The sequence below is a fragment of the Perca flavescens genome, chromosome 6 (genome assembly GCF_004354835.1).
Source record: "Perca flavescens isolate YP-PL-M2 chromosome 6, PFLA_1.0, whole genome shotgun sequence".
Lineage (NCBI taxonomy): Eukaryota > Metazoa > Chordata > Actinopteri > Perciformes > Percidae > Perca > Perca flavescens.
The window spans coordinates 33,580,571-33,604,227 of NC_041336.1; the positions used below are offsets into that span (position 1 = coordinate 33,580,571).

Here is a 23,657-nt window from a genome sequence, read left to right on the forward strand (position 1 = left end):
CTGTAAACAAACCGGGAACTATATTCTCAGACAGGCTTGCTGCAAGCATAGCACTCCGCCCAAGTACTATATTCTTCCGCCTGAGAATATAGTTCCCAGTTTATTTACAGTTACAAGATGGCTGTGTCTCATGTTACGTTGTTTTTTGTACACGCTGTGACTCTATAAATCACAACATGTAAATAGGAACATGTTGGCGTTATTTTGTCACTTATTCGGAGCAGTAGGATTACTGGAACCATTCACCTGCATGTTCTGTGCTGGCCTGATGCCGCTGGAGCCGTCAGACAGCCTTACAGCACACACGGAGATGAGAAGGGTATGTATCGACTTGTCTAACTCTGGGGGATACGGTGAATAAGCTATAAGTCCCAATAAGTCGGCGTGTTCCTTTAAATTTTGGATATTGAAATATCCTGATATGACACAAGTGTATCTGTCCCTGGTTTTAGAGGCTGCATTACAGTTGAGTGATGCCATTTTCTGAACACACCTGTGACTGTTCTAGCTTTTCCTTTATTTGGCCTTTAACTACTTAGTCATTACATCAACCTAAGTGATGATTATTCATCAAAAATCTCATTGCGTGCATATTTTGTGAAAGCACCAATTGTCAACCCTACAACATCGCCACAATATCGAGGTATTTGGTCAAAAATATCGGGACGTTTGATTTTCTCCATATCGCCCAGGTCTAAAGGTCGGCATAGCAGTCTCTGCGCTTGGCTTCCCACCCCCCTGGACCTCTCACCTTCTCGTATGGCGGTGAACGGCGTCCCTTCCTCCTCTTGCAGACGGATCACCTTCAGAGCCACCAGCTTCCCATTCACCCTGGCAACAACACAAAGGACAAACTAAGCATGGGCGTCCTGCGCCGTCTGAAGAATCTATTAGAACCGGTGAAGCCGGAGAACAGCGAATATTGTTGGAGTCAATGAAATGTAATTTAGCAGCAGCGGAGTGAGACCCGGGGACAAGGCCGCGGGATTACGACTGAATGAAGCTCACCAATCAAAACTGTTGTAGTGGCGAAAAACGCAAAATAACATCATTACGGAGAAGCTTAGAGTCTGCAGAGTTCTGTACGTTTACAGTGTGTGAACACTTCATCTTCTTAGAATTTGATTAGCAAAACCTGGAAGGAAGGCAGCAAACCATAAACTATTGAATCAACCGAATAAAAGCAGCCATCCTATAGTGATTCTAATACAAGAAATTATATTGCATTACGTGTGTGGGACTTGCAGACAGATTATTTACATAAAACTACACTGTGCAACGGTTATTGCTGTTCCTTTTAATGAATTCATTCCGTTACAGCTCTGCTCCTGTATAATTAAATGTAATATTCACTGCCTGCATGAGTGGCTCTTAAGAACTATAAAGAAGAGTGACGGGATAATGCTAAGGATTCGACACACACACACACACACACACACACACACACACACACACAACTACTACTTACTTGCTCTTTCCTTTGTAAACTGTGGCGTATGAACCTTCGCCCAGTTTCTCCAGCTTTTCATAGGAATCTGCTTTTCCAAACTTGGGGCTTGTAGGCTAGAGGGATAAAAAAAAAAAAAAAAAAAGAGATACAAAAAGGTAATATAAAAGCATGGATTCAGTAACCCAGAAAAATAAAACTCTCAGAGGATCTCACACGAGACATGTACAAGTCTGTGAGAGATATTATAATCTGGAGGCATCATCCCGGAGGCGTAATGTGAAGAGGAGGAGGAGGAGAAGTCTTCATGTTAGAACTCTAAAGACTACTTTTCATTGAATCGTCACCTCATAACGTTCAGACACTTTTTTTTTGAAAGAGGTAACAACTACAGCTCGGAGGAAGTGTGGCCCAGAGCGGAGCGTGGTCATACCCAACTGATATGAAAAAGGGAAAAGTAGCTCAACTCTAAAATGAGATGCTGTAGAGCAGTGGTTCTCAAACTTTTTTCAATAATGTACCCCGTTTGAAATATTTTTTCAGTTAAGATCCCCCTAGTCTATATATCGACGAAGTTTCTCTGGATTTCACGGATGTCTGTCCCTTTCCTCTTTCTTTGTGTTGGTGTTCTAACCTCCGGTGGATTTCTGAGGCCTATCTCTGCAGGGTAAATCCAGACTATCTGTCCAATCGGAGTTTTCTGTTGCACGACTAAAACTACTTTTGAACGTACACGCTCCACCAAACAAGTTCCTTCCCGAGGCTATTTTGCAGAGGCACCGTGGCTCCATCCGATTGACGATTGTGATTGGTTTAAAGAAATGCCAATAAACCAGAGCATGTTTTTCTCCTATCCCAGAATGCTGTGTGGACTAGCCAGACCCTCCTCCGCAGCACTGTGGAGGAAGGTCTGGACATGCGAGACTAGGTACCCCCAGACTAGCGCAAATAATCTTTTGGTAGAATAAAAGGCTATATAAAGACATAAAGGCACAATCAGTGTCTGTGTAACTGAAAAAACAAAACACTTCAATGCTACCTCAACTGTTTAGAATCTATAACTAAATTCATTTATTATTATAGTATAATTGTTCCAGGGAATTATGCATGACTTGAAAATAGCCTGCGACAGTGGAATTAATTGAAAAGTAGATCAGAGGTGGCAGCGCCAGTCAATTAAGACTAGAGCTGGGCAATAGATCCATATTATAACGAGATCGTGATATGAGACTATATATCGTCTTAGATTTTGGATATCGTAATATGGCATAAGTGTTGTCTTTTCCTGGTTTTAAAGGCTGGATTACTTGTGATGTCATGTCCTGAACTTACCAGACAGTTGTAACTATTCTATTATTTGCCTTTACCTACTTAGTCATTATATCCACATTACTGATGATCATTTATCAAAAATCTCATTGTGTAAATATTTTGTGAAAGCCCTGATAGTCAACAATATTGTCGCGGTATCGATATCGAGGTATTTGTCAAAAATATCGTAATATTTGATTTTCTCCATATCGCCCAGACCTAATTAAGACACAAATGTTTTTGACCTAAGTAGGGTTGTTTTCAGGTCTACAAACAACTGGCTAACTCCTCCTCATACATGGGAGTTCATCTGACCAATAACTGCAGATAAGTGGTTAGTCAAACAGGGTTTCACACATGTAAAACATGATTATTATTTAATTGGTCACAATCAATTATTAAAAAGGGGCATTGTGCAACACGTACAATGGAAAAAGGAGAATGTATTCAAATGAGCTTATTCTAACTTGGCCAAGTGACATGAGTGCAGCACTGACATAAAGTGTCTATGCTGATTAAAACCCATTATCTCCAGATGCAGGCCATGTCTAATCCCCTATTTTTACAATCCAAGAGGTTGTGTGTGAAACATCAAAGTTGAGTGGGTCGGGCAGGCCTAAACACAACGACCACAAGCGCGACCATTTACACATTTTCATAATCACGGCTGAAACAATTCATTAGTGTCTCGCAGCGATGCTGGCAGGCAATCAGTCAGGCCTCATATCACACTTATTAAATCTTATTTGTGTGCACGCTCATTAGGCGTTTTTGCATTTGGAGCTAATTAAAAAAATAAATAAAAAAAGGAACGAACATATGTATAAAAGCTGAAAATCTCATTTGCGTGATTGAGAAAATGAAGTTGATTGTTGATCGCCTTCAATTAACCGTGTGCGGTTGTAAAGGCTGGCAAAGGAGTCTCAGACGGAGAACAGCTTGGCTGCCAAATCAAAGCACCTGAAGAATTCAGAGGTAATTGGTGCTCTGACAGCATCTGATAGGCCATAGCCATGTCAAAGCCAAGCAAGTGCATGCTATTGCAGACCCATTCCTGGGGTTTGATGTTGAAATATGTTTTGGAACCAATCTGGTTCGGTCAGGGGCGGGGCTAAAAGGGGAGCATGGGGGGGCACCCCCCCTGAAATATGATTGCCTCCCCCCTGGTGATTTTTTTTTAATGGTGGACCATATAGTGAATGAAATTAAGCACGGAGAATTCAAACACCACTACCAAATGGCGAACCCATTGTGGATTGTAGATCAGTGGATCTCAAAGTGGGGTCTGGGGAGCCCCCAGGTGTCCTTGAAGGGGTTCCCCCCAAAAAAGGGGAATAGATTGTTTTCACTAAAATTTCATCCATAAGTAACACAATGACAAAATGACTTTGCTCACGGGTTTCAATTCACTTTCTGTAGTAAAACATCTAAAAGCAAAAACTTCATTAGGTAGGGCATCCTGGGACAAAGTCTTATCAGGTGGGGGTCAGTGGTTTGATTTGTGTCAGTTTAGGGTTCCTTGATGTGAAAATGTTTGAGAACCACTGCACCATATAGTGCACTACTTCCAAGATAGGGAAGGATTTCAAACATAGCTCAAGTCTCCAGGAGGCTGCCAATGAACCATTGTAGAAGAAGAGGGCACAACAAGAGGACGTCATTAAAAGAGCTCCATTCAAACTTTAAAACAGTCAAAAGACTTGATGAAAATATATATATATATATATATATATATATATATATATATATATATATATATTTTTGTTTGTTTCATGTATTAATGTGAGGAAGGCTACAGTCTCACCATCGCTCCACTCAGATGTGATGTCTATGTGTGCAGCTATTTGTAGTCTCTTCAGTGCTTCATGACTTATTCAGTTGCCATTTCATTTTCCACATCGCAGTTTGCTTTTATCAGTTCTCTTTCACCCCAGCAAAGTGTAAAATCCTTCACTTTCTGCCGTTTCCACATAGGGCTGGGCAATATATCCAAAATATATCCACATCGATATAGGAGGCTAGATACCGTCTTAAATTTTGGGTATCGTAATATATTGATAATCACACGTGTTTTCTTTTCCTGGTTTTAAAGGCCGCACTACAGTACAAGTGATGTCATTTTCTGAACTTACCAGACTGTTCTAGCTGTTTTATTATCTGCGTTAACCCACTCACGGTACGTGTCCATGTAGACGTTGTTTTCACAGCAGGGATCGCCCCGCTTCCCAGCATTGCACGCAAGCTGGCTCGCCACCAGCAGTTTCTCTTCACTGACCACTGACAAGCAAAGAAAACTCAACCCTCCTACAACTGCGATGGCTGCAGCTGATTGGACGAACGCTACATGTGAGGTTGGCTGCTCCGGGATTTCAAAACCGACCATAATGGCGGTCGTTCGGGAATACAATCTCTTATTTTACGAAAACAGATCACGAAACGTGTTTCTGAAAACATCTTAAGCGAGAAATAGGCCATGGAGTTTAAAAGATTTTCGTCAGCTTTTGAGAGGTTAGCGAGCCAAGCCGGCCGCTCCTCATTTGCATAAAGTTGAATCCAACCAACTTTATGCAAATAAAGACACTCTACGCCCCGCTTCTCCAAAGTCCCTGCGACGCTACCAGAATGTATTGCACAGCTGCTCCCATAGAAATGAATGGGAAGCGTGGAAATGATGCTGACAATGACCATTAGTCATTATATCCACATTACTTGTGATTATTTATCCAAACTCTCATTGTGGAAATATTTTGTGAAAGCACCAATAGTCAACCCTACAATATCGCCGCCATATCCACATATATGTATTTGGTCAAAAATATGGTGATATTTGATTTTCTCCATATTGCCCAGGTCTAGTTTTCCACTAAGGTTTTTTGATGCACAAAATTAAATTGTGTATGAAAAACAGAAAAGAAACGCACTTACATTGACTTGCAGACACAAATGGACCCTGCCCCGACTGCAGAATTGAGACTGATTGAGTTTTGACACTCATGTTAGGCTATGATGTGCAATATCTGTGCACCGTTTTTGTTTTTTTAAAGAAATCTGGTTTGTTTCCATGCAGCCTGCAGCCTGCTCTTCGCTTGGACGGACTCAGGAGGCAAAGACAGATCTGAATAACTGCATCATTTCAGCAGTAACTGTCTTTTATTGATTGGTTTTTGCACTGGATATTTCTTCTCAGGTAGGCTGTCTTGAACATCTGATTGGTGGAGATTGTTGATTTACAATATTGTCCTTAAACAATGCTTGAATTGAAAATAAACTAAAGGTAAGAGAAAAAGGATAATACAACAGTAAAAGTGCAATTACAACACATTACTGTATATGCGATAAACAATGCTACCACCACTGTACTGCAGTACATGTAATAATACAGTACTGCCAATAACACAAACATTACAATGAAATATACAGTGAAATGCAACATTAGAATCAGTTATTATGTATGTATGCATTGGTTTCTGCAGGGTTTCCCCCAGTGTTTTGCAAGCCTGGTGGCCCACTGGGCCTAAGTCACTGAGAATTTTTTAATTTTAAGAATTGTTTTTAAGTTACAGTGGGGCAGCTCAGTTGGAAACACATATTTCAAATCTCCAGTTAGCTTTTAGCACTGATTTAATGTAGGGCCCTGTGGAATCTGTCTTACAGCTTTTTTAAATTCTGAATTTTGCAATTGCCGTCTAGGATTCTGTTATCACAGAAACTATTGGGCTCTACATTAATGCTGTCATCAGTCTGTGACTCCGGGCACTAGTCAAGAAAAAAAAAAAAGACACCTGCCACCAACAGCAAACAGCTTTTCTGGGGTTTATTTCATATTAATGTTTAAAATGTTTGTTTGCTTGTTTATGTATGCACCATTCACCAAGGCAAATTCAACGTAAGTGTAACTTATTGTGGCAATAAACCCTTTTCTGATTCGGATTAAATACAGACTTTGCTTATCCCGTCTAAATGCTGTGCACCAAACACAGATAGAGCTAAATTATGAGCAAAAGAAAAATGACCACACCCCCATCCTCTCTCAGAAAGCACAAGCTGTGTTTCCATGGCAACGCTGGCACAACTGTTGACTGCTTTGTCACCCACTGCTTATCAACTCAGACAGAGGTGACGGCCCACCAAATAGTGTGTCCTCATCGGCACCACAGCTAATGGCTTTCTCCTGCTTTGCTATTCCTTTTATTTTGGGGGAGTCACATGTTGGGACTATTTCTTGGTGAACAACACCCAGGCGCTGTGACTCAGTGAAGCTCCCAGGACTCCTGTCGCAGTGAGATTGCCAGGTTTGGTATCATACAGCTACATATACACTGATAAGGTTTGCTTTATAACCCTCCTAACCCCAAAACCCGCCGGTGGGTTAGAAAACGCATGTTTTGTTTAAAAGATCGCCAAAGAAAAAACGCTCACCCTGGAAAGAAGCTGAAAAAAAACTAATTGTTCATCGAAATTCTCAAATTTTCGACCATCAGTGAATGTGTCTTGGTAGAACGTGCCGCCATTATGTAAGAAAGCTCTAAAGTTAAGCCAGAAAACAACTAAAGGGATTAAAAACTTGCATAGAACATGCCCAACTTCAAAAATGTGCACGTTAAAGAAGCTAAAAGTCAAATGCATAAAAATGCAACAACAAGGCAGCCATGTTTGTTTACAGTCATACACAGCCATGTGATGAAAATTCATCCAATCCGCGACTAAGAATGCAACCCCCAGCACCAAACCACAGCACAGCCTAGTATTAAAGGTCCCATGGTTTTTTAACATTAATATGCGTTCCCCCAGCCTGCCTTTGGTCCCCAATTGGCTTGAAATGGTAATAGGTGTAAACCGAGCCCTTCTGCCTTTGAGAAAATGAAAGCTCAGATGGGCCGTTCTCGAATCTTGCTTGTTATGAGGTCATAAGGAGCAAGGTTACCTCCCCTTTCTCTGCTTTGCCCGCCCAGAGAATTTGGCCCACCCATGAGAGAGAGACATCATGGCTTTCAAACGAGCAAAGTGGCAGTTGGTCAAGGCCACACCCCCACCCTCCACCTTGCCCCTCCCACTCTCCTCCTCAATAGCTACAGACACAGAAATGGTACATTCTAAGGAAAGCTCATTGTGGGACTGGCTCTAGTGGCTGTAATTCTGCACCAAGGCTGAATTTCAGGAAAGAGACTACAGATACAGTATTAGGGGACCACTAAGGTCTATAGAAAAGCATCCAAAGAGCACCATGTCATTGGACCTTTAAACAGTGGTGGAACAAGTATTCAGATGCTTTACTTCAGTAAAAGTACTAATACCACACTGTAAACATACTCGGTTACAATAAATGTCCTGCATTGAAAATGTTATTTAAGTAAAAATATGTAAGTATCATCAGGAAAATGTAGTTAAAGTATTTAAAAGTAAAGAAGAATACTGGTCTGACAACGCAAAACTGCTGTGAAACAAGACTTTGTCAAGTGTACAGTTACAAAAATGTGGGTCACAAACATAAAGACAAGGATGAAGGATTTTTAATGGCTAACTGGTGTAATGATAAACAATACCCTGGCTATTTCAGCGTGTGAAAGGTGTACTTACAGAACTAGGGCTGGAGTGTCGGCGCAGTTTGGGCGACTCCTTGCCGGCGGACGAGCTCTTGGCGCTGATGCAGGCATTGTTCTCAGAGTGGACCCTCTTCACCTGGCTGGCGGGCTTCTCGAACGGGTCGAAGCCGCTCTGCGTGCGCTGCACTCTCACCTTCTTGTCCTCAGGGATGGTGTCCAGGGGCTTGATGACCGAGTCTGTTCCCTGGCAGCTGCGTGTGGACATCTTTGTGACACATATCTGTCAAAATGGAATAGGGTGGGAAGGAAAGAAGGGAAAAGATAAAAGTGTTAAAGAGCATTAAAGAAGGAAAAAAAAAATAAAAATCCATCTGCGATTCTCAGTGTTCATCCAAAAACTGACTCTGCCCCCTGTCTTTCAGATCCTGCTTGTTTTTAATCTCTCCGTCAGCCTGGGTCTCTTCCCTTCCCGTAGAGCCTTGCTGTTACCTCTCTGCTAGGATGAGAGCCTTTTCATCTCCATCTCTCTTTTCTCTGATCAAAACAGATCCAGCCTGTGTCGGCTCTGCGGCGCGCGCGCACACACACACACACACACACACACACACACACACACACACACACACACACACACACACACACACACACACACACACACACACACACACACACACACACACACACACACACACACACACACACACACACACACACACACACACACACACACACACACCCCTTATCAATGACACACATCTACACATCCCATACCATTGTGCCGACATGCTACAGATTGTCTCCCAGAAGCCTGTGGGGCACACAACGAGCCCTGCACTCCCCCCCCCACCCATCCATTTGCAGACACAAATAGGCCTGTAACAATTCCATTCCAATGTTGCTGTTCAAATACATGTCTCAGAAATAATTGTCTCTTTCAGTCAAATTTAAAAAGATATGTATTGATTACTTTTTCCAAAAACAAAAGTTTTGAATGAATCCCAGGATCCATCTTTTGGTTATATCACTGTTATGTGACCCAGATAATGTAATAACAAAAGGTACGCAGTATAAGCAGTAAACCACACCTCTTTATTATCATAAAACATTGTATTATTATTTGTCTTTTTATCCTAAATGAACATAAAATTGACAATAGTACAGTATTATATAGTTTTCCGGACCTCAGCTAATGTTAGCAATTAAGAGCGGTTAAACAAAAGAACTGCAAAACGTATGTTTAAAAAAACTTTTGGTTAGACAGTTATATAATAACTGTTACAGGCCTAGACACAAAGCACCTTACCCGCTGCTCCTCGGCGATAGACTGTGTCTATTGGACACAAAAGGCGCAGGCGGCATGACATGTTTTGCCACGGCTCCCTCCAGATTAAATATTTAGGCCCAGGCTGCCCTGCAGGAAGAACTTCTAATTACTCCGATACAGTAGGAGGAGTCACGTTGCAGCTCTTTGGTCTTTAACATGGGCCAGGTTCCATTGGACACACCAGTGCATCTCCCACTACAGGCTGCCTTCTCTGTGACGCTAATGTGGAAACTTCTTTTAAGCAATCTGAAAGGATCCATTATTGATGGTGTGGCTGATTACAATCATAGTGAGGGAGATTACAGTGTTGTCCCTAGGAATGTGGAAGACTTAGGTGCATGTACTTGGCAGGGAGGGGACCTGTCAGGTATACATATATGCCCATCTCGCACAGGCTAATAAGACATTTATAAATGACTACAAACCAGATCCAGAATGGAACATTCCATAGGGCTTAACGGGGGAAAAAAGTGAGTTTGAGGAAAATATTTAAAATAAAAAGGCCTGCATTTGTGTTCTATATGGCATTAAATGTATGTTTTGTATAATATAATATCTTGACTTTCTTCAAAGCTTTTGAGGAAAAGTAAGGACATTAGCAATGTTCCAATTTTCCATTTCGAGCAAGAACTAAGATGGACGAGTTCCAATAGAAGGAGTAACAGAAGAACATGTCTCAGCAAATGAGCATGTGAAATGGGCCAGGAAATACAAGAGAGAAAATAAAATGAAATGAGGAGTTTGGTAATGATGCAGCCAAGATGTCATAAACACGAGTCCCATGCATATCCAGTATGTCCTTAGTGACAGCAGGTGTCATCTCAAACAGCACATAAACTTACACAAACAAATACCGTCATTCAGGACCAATCAGCCTCCAATGCATCAATACTTGATGAGAGTGTCTGGGAGGGTGAGTTCAACAAGGCTAATGTTTCAAACACTTGATTTGAGCTATCCGTTTTATAATCGTGATCCTAGAAACTGCTATTCTACATCTACTATCACTACCTCGCCAGAACAGAAGACCTCTTCTTACTGCTTCTGGCTGATTTCTCACTGAGGTGTTACTTCCGTTGACAACAGTAACAGCTTGTTTTGGTCTTGTGCTGAGTATCGTCTTTGGACTATGATACCCCTGTTAGCCACATTGCTCTTCTCTAGCATTATAAACACCTGTTCTTGGTAACGGTTGTCAGCTTGCATACTCACAGGGGCATCTCCCCAAACATATTCACTGCATTAATAAACTGTTTCAGAAAATGTCCCGATTCGATATCGATTTTTAGGCTCAAGATTGGATTCAAAATTGATTTTCGATTCAAAAACGATTGAAAAAACAAAAAACAATTCACAGTATGTAAATGTAGTTACTTTTCCCATGTGATTGCAGTAAAAATCAAAATCAAAAAATAAAATATGAATAGAATTTTTGAAATTCTATTAATCGATTTTGAATCAGTAGAGCTTGAATCGCGATTCGATTGTGAATCAGGACTGTTCTTAAATGACTGCATATCTCAGCATCTACATGGATTGGCACAAACGTTTGTACAGACATCCATGGTTTCCAGAGGATGAATCCTCTTTGGGGACTTTTGGGCTGGGTACCGAATTCAATACTTTTTTAGGCACCGAGCAAATTGCCTCTGAAGTATCGAAAAATGCCACGTCATTCAATACGCAATTTCAATACCTAAGGAGTGTATAAGCAATAAGCCAAACCAATAAGCATGCTTCTACCAAGATCTTATAATGCTGCTGAATGGCTTTCTAACGTTACACGTCGCAGAAACAAACAGGAAAAAGTCTGTTACGCACAGAGACGGGGTCACGTAGCTGACAAATAAGGAACTAGTAGGAGCTGAAATATAAAAAGATTTGTGGCATATTTTTAATTTTTTTTTGTAAAATTTGTAAAACATTTATCTACCATCCATCATGTTAAAGTAAGACATTTTTTGATCATTTGAGAGTTCTCGGCCTTTAGGACACAGCCTGTATCAGTGCAACTTCGCCTTGAGGTAAAATGAATGAATATTCTAAGATGTCTTCATTCCCGACCTAACCCACTACCTAACTGGATAAGCTGATTTGGAACTGGATTCAGATTCAATTAAATGCTATTGAACCCATCCCTAATTGGCTGCTTTGTTGCCCCCATGACCCTGACAGGACAAGCAACTAGAAATGGCTGGACAGATCGATGGAGAGAGACAGCTGGATGGATGGATGAAGACGGATGCATCACCGGCATGTTCAATACTGAATCTGCACAACTTTACATGGGGAAGAATTGAAAAACCAGATTGAAAAAACATTAGAAGCTATATATACACGATATGAAGGAAAATATCTAATTGCAATAATTTCAATTTATATGACGATTGCGATATGAATCACGATATTGGAGGGAAAGGAGGGATAATTTTTGTATAATTATTCTCATTTTTATTGAAAAATATAATAATATTATTATTAAATATTTATATTGTGGTTTTTGCAAGGAGCTGTACCAAACAAAAGATGTTTTCTTTAGTCTGTAGGATGTGATTTGTAGGCCGGGAGGTCTCTGCAGCACCATAATGCTTAATTCAGAATGGTTTGACACATCATTTTGCCTTAACAAATATTGCATCCCTCCTGCTGTTTGGATATTGCACTAGTCCATAATCGCGATTTTGATAAAATCGTGATTAATTGTGCAGCCCTATCAGAAGCCTAAAACATATGTTGGCTGTCAGTGGTTGTGTTAGATTCACATGGAGCAGGATGTGCACATATCACATCTGAAACAACTGACATGGAAATGAGCAGCGTGGATCCAAAACTTGTGGAGACGTTACGCACTGCTGCGCTCTGCAGACACAAGCCAGCACTGAGAACATCACACTGCAGGTATTGGGAATCACGTACAGCAAATGAGATATCACAAAAATCCTGACCTATTTTATGCCATCTAGTTCCCAGATTATTTAGCATTAGCTGCACGGCTTTGCTCCCACTCAGCCACTAAAGCATTAGTGAGGTCCATCCCTGATGTTAGGAGTTAAGGCCTGGCTCACAGTCAGCGCTCCAGTTCATCACAAAGGTGGTGGCTCTGTGCAGACCAGTAGAAGCACACTATGGTCTAAAATATGTATGTATGCTGTAGCATTAGGACTTCCATACAACAACACATCAACCTTCACTTCGGGCTGCTGCAGAGAATCTATTAATCCTGCACCTTTCCCTGACGGCAGCATCATGATGGAAATTACACACAGGGGATTCCCCCCACAAGTCTACTACATTATTGTGCCCTCATACTTACTTTTACACATACAAGAGTGAAGAACAAACATAGATAGAAGGGCTTTTTGTACAGTAAAGGCAATGAATTTGTGTTACCTTATTTTACAGAAATCTATGCATTTTCCTGTAATTTCTGACAATTTCATGAACAAAAATGTATATGACGCTAAAGTAAATGGAACCCCAATTAACACAACTGGTTAAAAATAATAATATTTAAATAAATCACGAGGCCGGTACAGGCTGACTCTGGAGAAAAAAATGAGATTAGCGCTCATATTCAGGTTTATGTTCTGCTTGTTCAACGGTTGTTTGGTAAATTGCTCTTAAACACATTTGAAAAGGATTTGAATTGCTATTTTTATTCTCAATTCTTATCATTTTGGTGCTGGTGATTTTCTGTTGGCTCTGGCTCAAACCTCTTTGGGGGGGTGCCATAAAATCCTCTATGCAGGAAAAACCCTGTATAGGCAACTATTATCTATTCATTACTGTGAAACGATCACTGCCTGCAATTACTATCTTACTTCCTTAGACGGGGAGCAGATTGTCTCCTCAAACCGGCCCGTATCATCTTAAACTAACGGCTATGGAGGGCACTCTGCATTCATTCTTCATTTGTCACCATGGATACTGATAGATGCTGTACTTGGTCTGTTGTTGGGTTACTGTATAGTAACTGTAGATGTTTGTCGGTTCAATCTCCAGACCGACAGGGGATCTGGAATCTGGGTGGGGAAAGTGAAAGAGCAGTCCCTCCCTCATTACCACCACTGAGGTGCCCTTGAGCAAGGCCCTTAACCCCAACCGCTCCAGTGGAGCTGCCCAGTGGCCAGCAGATCAGACTGGGGTTGTACCGGGCAGCTTCCAGGTATGAATGTGGAACTGGGTGAATGTGATCAGGGCGCTCCTGCAAAAGAGAAGCTGCCTCTCAGTGAACCTTGCCTGAATAAATAAAAGGTTAAATAAAGGTTAAATAAAAATAAAATAAAAAAGATGTAAATGAAACAAATAATAGTAGCGGTGTACAGAATCACCAATACGAATTGGTAATCGGTTGGATTATCACAGTTACGACTACCCTGATACAATGACCCCTGGATCGATATAAATGGTAGCGATGGCCAAATGAAGCTTCGAGAACCATTTTCTTTATTTTCTGAGCCCACTAGATGGCGCTTTTTTGCTAAACAAAGGGTTGAAAGCACACTGAGCTGCCACTCCTTGAGTGTTTTTCTTCAAACCGAGAGCACCATCTAGTAGGCTCAGAAAATAAAGAAAATGGTTTGTGAAGCCATTCTGTTACTCCACATCGCTGCGGAGATAGGTCTGGCAATGTTAACTTTGCTACACCTCGTAAACTCTGAGAAACTCAAACGGTTGTTGTAAAGTACCCTTCTGCCATCTAGTGGTTGTTATTGTCACATCGCCATCAGTGCTGAATTATTATTATTATTTTTTTATTTTTTTTAAATCGAAAATTGAATGGAATCGTGACCCTAAATTGAAAATCAAATCGAATCATAGATTTAGAGAATCCTGACACCCCTGGACATATTACTCTTAAATCTCTGTTTCCGTAAGCTCTAAGCAATTTCATATTAGTGTTAACAGTAGCCAATTATGTTCTCTCTAGGGAGCATGTACAAATACAGCTTAAGGCTCTGACACACTAACCCGATTACCGGCCGTCGGACAGTCTGGCGAGGTCGGTGACTCGAGTCTGTTCGGTGTGTTATGTGCCGTCGACATCCATTTGGGCCTATGTGACTTGTTTAGGGCTGCAGCTATCGCTACTTTTTGTAATCGATTAATCTAGCACTTTATCGATCAATTAATCGATTAAATTGGATAATTTTTTTTTCGGAAAAAAGCAACATTTGTATTGCCTACATTGCTTACAATATCATCTTTCAAAAAACTAAACATTAAGTGCATTTAAGTGCCATATTACATTGTTTTTAAAGATTTTTTTTTCAAATGATATCAACCTCAAACTAAGGCATACATTAAACATACACAAACATTACATTAAGTTGTGTAACTTAACTTTCAGAACTACAAGTTTCAACCTGCGACTGATCTGTATACAGTAGGACTATGTGTAAATATTAGTTATACTCAACCTATTTTCATTTATATATTTGATTATAATGTCACACAGCTCTGTTACACTTATGCTATTAGGTCGTTGATCAGCGGTTTCTCCGTGTAGAGAGAGAGGGAGAGAGAGAGAGAGAGAGAGAGAGAGAGAGAGAGAGAGAGAGAGAGAGATGCGCAAACAATCAGCTGTTTTTGCGAAGGGATAGTCAACACGCCAGCGCTTTAGATCAGATTGTGGTCACCACTACTGTACGTATTTTCTTGTCTTTGATTTTTGTAGTTGTTGTGTTTGGTGTAGGCCTAGTTTCACCGTTGGGTCCTCTTCGTGGAATGGATGATTAAGTTAGACTCCATGTTTTCTGTTGAGATGCTGAAGCACTGACTTCGTGCCATTATCGTGGTAAGCTAGTTTGATTTTGCAGTAGACATACTGTACAGAGTTTTAGTTTTAATTACGTTTGAACGGATTCCAAACTTTGGACACTTTCTGTAGTTGTCTCCAGCCTGTCTCTGGTCGTGTTGCAAAAGTGGATCTGTACCGTTAGCCCCTCGCTATTTACGCTCTGGCATGTGTCGCCAGCAGCAGACTGAGCCGCGTCTGTGCGACAGAAATAATGCTCCGTGCGGAAACACCGTCCGTCAGCGATACAACGTTGGTAACATTGATTTAACGAAGCCTCGAGGCAAGTCATTTTGAATCGAGGATTTTATGTAATCGAATTATTCGAGTTATTCGAGGAATCGTTTCAGCCCTAGACTTGTTCAATCGGCCTGCGGGCAGTCGGACTCAATGGCCAATCTGATTGGTGGAGTGCTAGCCCTTGACTAGCGAATCAGTGCTCCTTCCACAAGAACAAGCCCGAGAGCTGACAACGCCAGTATCTTCTTATTACTAGCCATCGTATTTTCTTCCGTTCAGCGAGTAATGACAACGATCCTTCTTGACTACTATCAACACTCTCCGATGAAAAACAATGACTGATGACGGAGTGCTCTATGTTTACTAGGTCTAGAGAGATGTTCCGTCATTTCCGGTTTTCATTTTTTGGGCGACAATACAGATTAGCGCCACCTGCTGTTATGGAGACGTATTACGTCTCGCGCACACGCAGAACGTACGCTCAAGTCGGCGTCGCTTCGGTGTGTTCCGAGGCAGTGTTTTGAGAGACGGGAGCCCACTGATCAGTCTGACTGCCTTTTCTGCCGAGAGTCGGTCGTCGGGTTGGTGCGTCAGAGCCTTTAAGCAATTCTGGTAGAATTCTTGTCAACATACTTAAATAACACTGGTTAAAATAAGTACTTGTATGTGAAAGTGGTCTCTTTTAGTAACAAACCCACAGCAACATCTTCACGGAGCTATACTCCACTGTTCTTATTAATCTATTAAGAAAATAAAAGCAGCTTTAAGTCCAAATAAGACAAATAAGGGTAACAGGAAGGTGGACTTTGCTCATTGGTTTATGCCAGCATGGATTTCCTGCTACATCTGGCTTTCCTCCGTTGCCAGGTTGGAAACACCCCGCCAAGACAGGAAAACCCCGCCACGGATGCAATTACACCACATCGATTCTGGTTGAAGGACAGCCTCTTTAATCACCACTATTCCCCTCTGCCACCACCGCCAACACACACATGCACACACGTAAACTAAGGATGATAAACTGCAATGTTTTCCTATCTTGAAATTATTCCGTAGTGCTGCAGTGACCCCATTGCCCCACAGGGATCTTTTAAGATGCATCTTATCTTAGCGTTGTCATACAGTAATGGAAAAGGTAGACAGTAACACAGTGGGCAGGCCCAGGCTAATGCAACTATCTCCAGAGAAGTAGATACTGATGACATTGGCTTGAAGGATGACAAGGACCACATAGGCCATAAAAGACCAATCAGCCATGAAGCCTACTTACGTGCTCTGCTAACTCATGGCTATCAGCCATATTAACTGGAACCAGTCAGGACTTACCCACTGTGTGAATCACATTTCCATTTCACCGAGACAAAGCAGGGCTATCGGCTTGCCTGGGCCCATCGTTCTGGGCTCGAGACGATAGAGAGACGATACACCAGAGGAGAGACTGGAAAAAACACCTCATCCTCCTCCCATTCACACTTACTGGAGCGCACAAGCCTTTGTTTCACTGTTCTTGAATGGCAGATGTAGGTGTTTGTGTTTGGTGTCTGTGTGTGTGTGTGTGTGTGTGTGTGTGTGTGTGTGTGTGTGTGTGTGTGTGTGTGTGTGTGTGTGTGTGTGTGTGTGTGTGTGTGTGTGTGTGTAGCTGGTGCGTACTCAAACACAACAGCTTTTGGGTGATGCCTTGGTCACTGCCTGCCTGCAGAGATTTGAACATATATAATAGATGGGTGAACAGAAAGGAATGATGTACTGATACAGTAATGACAGTTAAACAGAAGAAGATGTGATTGAGGGGTAAACTGACATGTCAGTGTGGTGACATTTCAGTAACGGTAGGACTAAGTGATGTTTTTCAGCGGAAGGTGCTGCCTTATGTCTCATACTGTTGATATGGCTCATGTAGTGGAGCAGTGTGCATGGTTTTTTATGGCTCAGATTGGGCCTTTGGGGGGTGACTATGCACAACAGTAGGCACGATCAGTCCACGTAGAGTAAAGGCAAAGAGCCTGTGTTACCTTATTTGACAGAAATCTATGCATTTTCCTGTTATTACTGACAATTTGATTAACAAAAATGTATATTATGCTTGAGTAAATAAAACCCCAATTAACAAAACTGGTTGAACGAATAATATTAATATTTAGATAAATGACCAGGTGAGACCAGTACAGCTCGACTCTGGAGATAAAACTGAGATTTTTCTCTCATATTCAAGTTTATGTTCCGTAATTTACCAACCGTGATGGTAGGTAAATTGCTTTTAAACACATTGAGAGAGGATTTGAATTGCTATTTTTAGTCACAATTCTTTTCCTTTAGGGCTGGCTAAAACCTCTTTGGGTGGCGCCAAAATCCATCTACGCAGGAAAAACCCTGGCGTGAGGGTGATTTATCCCAGCCGAACTGCAAGTGTAGGGAGGCAGCAAGGCAGAAGCCGACACACAGAAGGTACAAGCCACACACGCTTTAAAGGTCCAACATGTAGGAATTTCTCCCATCTAGCGTTGAAATCATATATCGCAATCAACTTTCTCGCGCTACGCAGTTCAAAAGTACGTATTACAGCTACGGTAGCCTGCACGCAGTTACCTGCATTGGTAACTGGAGGGTTGCCGTTTCAAGTCCCTGCTCAGACCAAGTACGGAGTGTGGACTGGTAGCTGGAGAGGTGCCAGGTCACCTCATTGGGCAAAGCACCAAACCCCCAACTGCGGGATTAATAAAGTTTACTTTCTTGGCATTCTTGTGGTACTCATGATCAGTCTTGGTCTTGAGACTGGTCTCAAGACCACTTTCTTAAGGTCTCGGTCTAGTCTCGGAATCAGCCGCATGTTTACTATGTCTTGTCTCAGATAAAGAGGACTCTGGATTTTATTTCAAGACTGGTCAAGACGATGACTGCCTTTTTATAATTTTATCAAGGCATTTCTCATGATACACTTACGGCAATAAAAGAGGTGAATGAAGAAGAATCTTGTTTTTATGGGAATGTGTATCTTTCAGATCAATTTGCCTATGGTTAGCAGTTTCCACATTTTATTGTGGCATGCAGTGCTGGACTCACACTGGTCTGGTCTTGGTCTTGACTCGGTTTCAACCAAGGGGGTAAGCGAGCATCTGGAAAGCGTACCTCCTATAGGGAGATTGTAGGCTAACAAGCCATCACCTCCCATTAGCATCCCATTGACTCCCATTCATTTTGGCGTCACTTTGACAGCGAATAACTTTACTGATCTGAAGCGTTTAAAAGACTCTACTTGTCCATTGTTTATTTCTAAAGAAACACAACAATATATAAAAGGCTCCATTACCTTGTACCTCACGTTATGGCCCCGTAGCAGCCGTTTTTGTAAAAATAGGCTAATGATTGTGTCATAACCACAAGACTTACTGTCACACAGTAGAGGAATTACGGTATAGTACAGGAGAAGCTTGCAGGCAGTTTCGACTTACATTAGCTGTTTAAGTTTAATTACTAATGTTAACTAGCATTTTAGTTAGCAATAATTAGCCTGTGCCTGTTATCTCCTTACATATACCTACGCTCTCCGTCTCTGTAAGATTGGGAACAGCACAGCTACCAGAAGACTTCCAACTTTCAGACAGGTTGCTCACGTCACATCTCTGTAGAGTTAGGTGTTGATTCCCTGTTGGTTCATCACTATGAGCACGTAGCATGTAGTCACTGGATGAATTCATGTCAAAACAATATTGATTTGTGCTACTTTAAGCACCCCACCATTTACTCTTCTCCTGTTCTTTTAACTTTATCTGGTTTAATGTTTGAATTACCCAACTCCAACATTCTTATATGTAAAAAATAGGGCTGTCAGCATTAACGCGTTAATCGCGATGCGATTAAGGGCCGAGCGTAACACGTAATTTTTTTTTTTAATTGCATGCCGCCATTTATTAGTTTATTAAAATAAACTAATAAATGGCGGCATGCAATTAAAAAATGTCTTCACTTGGCTTTGAGCCTTTACCGCACCTTTCCTTGTCATCAACCTGTCATGCTTCCTTGTAACACATCCTCCTGCTGCAGGCTGCAGGCATGATGGAGAAATGCAGCAGCAAAACAATTCTGAATGGCGCTTTTTATTTTCCAAAACTCCCGGACGACTCGTAGACAAGTCGAAAGCCATATCAACATTGTGTAAAGCCAAATTAAAATATCTACTGTATGTTTTTTGAATCGTTGCACACCAATTCTCGCCACTTTTCGTGTAAAACCATGAATATCTTCGAGGAGACTCACCCAAAGAGAGCGCTGTTCCATTTGAAACGATGTTCAACGGCCATTGTGAACAGCTATACAAAACTTTTGTCTTTAGACACTTGGTATACATACGTTCCCATACCTTGGCGTTTGGGTTGATTGATTGTGATGAATCTCTACACAGATACACATGAATAAGATTTATTAATCTGTCAGTTTTAATATTTTAGAGGTTATTTTGTGATGGAATACATTCATTTCCTTTTTGGCACACACCAACCTAGTTTCCGATCTCCTTCAGTTCCGTTGGCCTCCTGTCAAAGCCAATGTGACTCCTCACTGCAAGTCACTCATTAATTAAGTGCACCGGCAAAAAAAGAATATGTAAATGCATTTTTTGGTTACTTTGCTGCTGTGCCGCTTCATCATTTTGAACACCAACCTTAAGATATTTTGGAATTCTTAATTAATGTGGTGGAATAAGCCAACTGATGCCCCAGACAGTGTCTCTTTGTTACTAAACCTACATCACCGCAGAAACAACTTTGGATAGATCAGAATGGGTTTCTTATTAAGTTAATGAAGCAAGTTGGTCCCCTCAGATTCCTGTCCAAAAGGTAGGGTGAAGGTCAATCGGATTTGTTTGATGGACCTCAGTGGTAAATTAAGTTCTGTTTAACTGTAACATATTGCACCATCGGGAAACTACATGCAGTTGTTTTGCTTTGTGATGATCACAAACTGGACCATGTTTTGGAGCATGTTTTATCCCCCCATTTTATGCATTTATCGCTGCTTATATTTCTTCCCATGTGTATCAGTGGTTCTAACTCCAAATAAGCTTCACAGTTCAAACTTATTGACCATTGCCCTCCCCTCCCAGACTGAAGGAGGTTTCTGAGATCCACAGACTACTTGGAGGAGGAAATGTTCTGGTCTATTCTTTCCGATTGATGAGTACAGCTGGACTTTGATTGGGATTCTGGAGAATAGAAAACATCGACATATAAATGACTAAATTGGCTGGCTTCCCGGCACTTCCGGCTTCATGAGAGCGCACAGTCACTCAGGAGAATGGCTGTGACCTGGCAAGCACCTTACCTCATCCTCCACCCCACCAACTTCTTGTCTTCTTTTTTTTTTTTTTAAACTAGCCCTGACAGCCTCTACCCTTGCTCATCTTCATAAAACTTAAGCCGGAGCACAGCATTGTAATGACAATACTTTATTAAACGGAGAAACTTTTCACTTTGTTACAATGCTGCTGGCAATTTTCTCATTCTGTCTCCCTAAAGACAAGGGCTTCTCTGAGATTTATTACAGCGTTTGGATGCATCATTAAGCTGGAAAAGCATCAGAATAAGTTGTCATCACTTAAAGGGGCTTTCACATCGCCGCACGGTAATTTGCTGCCTCCAGTCATTTCAATGAGGGGAAGTCGGCAGACGGGAAGCGGTTTTGATCACGGTGGTAGGGGTATGAAGGGGTTGCGGCCCACGAGTTCACTGTGCTGAACTTTAAGCGGTAACCGTTGGGCTAAAGGAACCGCTTCTGACAGTGCATCCCAACGCTTTTGGGAAACGCTCTAGCAAGAAGGCGGTATGGCACCGCGGTATAAACTAGCTTAAGTCTGGCTTCTGAAGTTACTTTAAAAATTCTTGCAATTCTAGCATCACTGCTTTTCTTACAGTGCACTAAATGTACTGTTCTGGGGGTCGAGATAGGAAACAAACAGAAACATGGACACAAATAGTATTTAGTTTCCCATATGCCATACTATTCATCATTGTTAGTCAATGGTTGACGTTAGTTCATTTACAGATTGTCTGCAACACATTCAATTGTACTATAAATTTCATATGTATACACAGCTATATATGATTAAAGGTGTGATTTAGTATTGCAATTGAATACGGTTCCATACTCACAGGAGACAGATTACAAAAATAACGGTCAAAATCAAAAGCAGCAGAGGCCAAGATTCCAATATGGGTTATACTGGGTCATACATTGCCAATAAAGCAAATTGAAAGCATCTTCTTTGTAACACCTGCTAGTTAAGTGCCTGCTCCACACCACCAGCAGTCCAAAACACAAGCTTCCCATTGTAAATGAGTATTTTCATAGCCCAAATTGAGATAACCCTGATGAAATCATCAGGCAAGGTGTTTTTCTCAGACTAGACAAAGCTCGTGCAGAGGCACAGCTTTACAATATACAGTACATTATACACTAAACTTTCACAGGCTGAATAGTGCTCCCCGTGGTAAAATGATTATAGTATGTAAAAATGTGTTTACATGAGTCTACGGTCAGGCACAACTGAGCCAAATGCTGACCTCAACACGCTAGCATGTACACAATCACAAATTCTTACCCGGTTCAGCATCTTAGTTTAGGGTATTAGCATGCGTACATTAGCATTAAAAACAGTAAAATAAGTACAAGGTGAGGCCTATGGGAATGCCATTAGTTTTGAAGTTTTTGTCATAAACCAAAGTTCCAATCACATTGGGATCCTGAGGGGAGCATGAATGGCTGTACCAAATTTTATGGCAACCCATTATGTTGAGATATTCCAATCTAGGCCAAAATAGTGGACCAACCAAGAGTTCCATCCATAGAGTCCTTAGGATGCAGTACTGTGTAGTCCTTAGTGTCTGATGTTGAGATGTTACAGAAGAGTGTCCACATGAAATCAGCGTAACAAAATGCCATTAACTGAATGTGGATCACAGGGCTAGTTGGGCATTCACTGCTGACTCATTGTCACAAGTGCCACTTAAGCAAACACCTTCATTTTGTAGCCACTTCATATGAATCACACCGTGTGCCATTGACTCCATCTCTGGGGAAATGCATCCGAATTAAAAGCATCTTTTCTTAGATACCTGACCTCTCCTTCCAGGAGCCAGCACTGAAACTCTGGATTAATTTGATGAAGTATTCCAGTTAGTAGTAACCTCCACACCAGACAAGCAAAACATGCCTTGGAGGGTACACTACATCGAGGACAAGATCAAAACAAAGAGCTGGTATGAATACAGAGGAAGATAACCTTGCTTTCAACTACTTGCTACTTGAATACAGCCCCAGAAAGCCAGCCTACTTTCAGCCACTCAGTTTCCACAATGTGATTTTAGTCTGGAAAACATCCGTCATGGTATCAACTGAGAATGATAGTTTGAAACCGGACCAGTCAGTCGACTATAGGTACTAGTGGTTCCCAACCACTTTGGATAAACTGCTCACAGCTCATAGTAATATGTAACCTTTGACAAAAGGTCCTTACAGACTGCCTAATTTTGTTTCTAACGTCAATAACCAGTACAAGAAAAGTCTTGTCCATGCCCTAAAATTGTCAGTAGTGACCCACAGTGCTCCCTTCAAGGTGCTCCTCTTTCAAGGAACTATCCTATCCACACAACGCTTATTGCTACTGGTGTGATTCATTGCATCAAGCCCAAAAAATGTTTAGTTCTTGGACAAAAGCAGTTCTGGGAAGCCGCCAGGAGGAGAATATGGCGGCAGGGTTTCGGGCTGCCATTCAAAAACAGGTACGGACGGACGACAATTTGTACAACCTAGTTTGCGTGGAGCATACAGAAACCTTAAGGCTTAAGTCACTTATCTATTAGAAAGCCTACTTGAAATTACATGTGTCCCCCCCCCACCCCACACACACACACCTTGCCAGGGCCATGATGAAAGAAGTGGAAATTGTGGGTAGGCGCTGCAAGGCTACAGATTTTATATAATTAAAACAAAATAAAAGAATTT

The 23,657-nt window shown here is 41.5% G+C and overlaps 1 protein-coding gene across 2 annotated transcripts in view; it reads right to left on the bottom strand.

Moving 5' to 3' along the window:
- The window catches only part of cdk14 (cyclin dependent kinase 14), a 261,388-nt gene that overhangs the window by 181,436 nt on the left and 56,295 nt on the right, over positions 1-23,657 (bottom strand). For both annotated transcript variants that reach the window (XM_028580347.1, XM_028580348.1), the window contains 3 exons: positions 8,336-8,581; positions 1,469-1,563; positions 752-831 (listed from right to left, as the gene is read on the bottom strand). In XM_028580347.1, the coding sequence (XP_028436148.1) occupies positions 752-831; positions 1,469-1,563; positions 8,336-8,581 (421 nt within the window). The remainder of the gene's footprint in view (positions 1-751; positions 832-1,468; positions 1,564-8,335; positions 8,582-23,657) is intronic.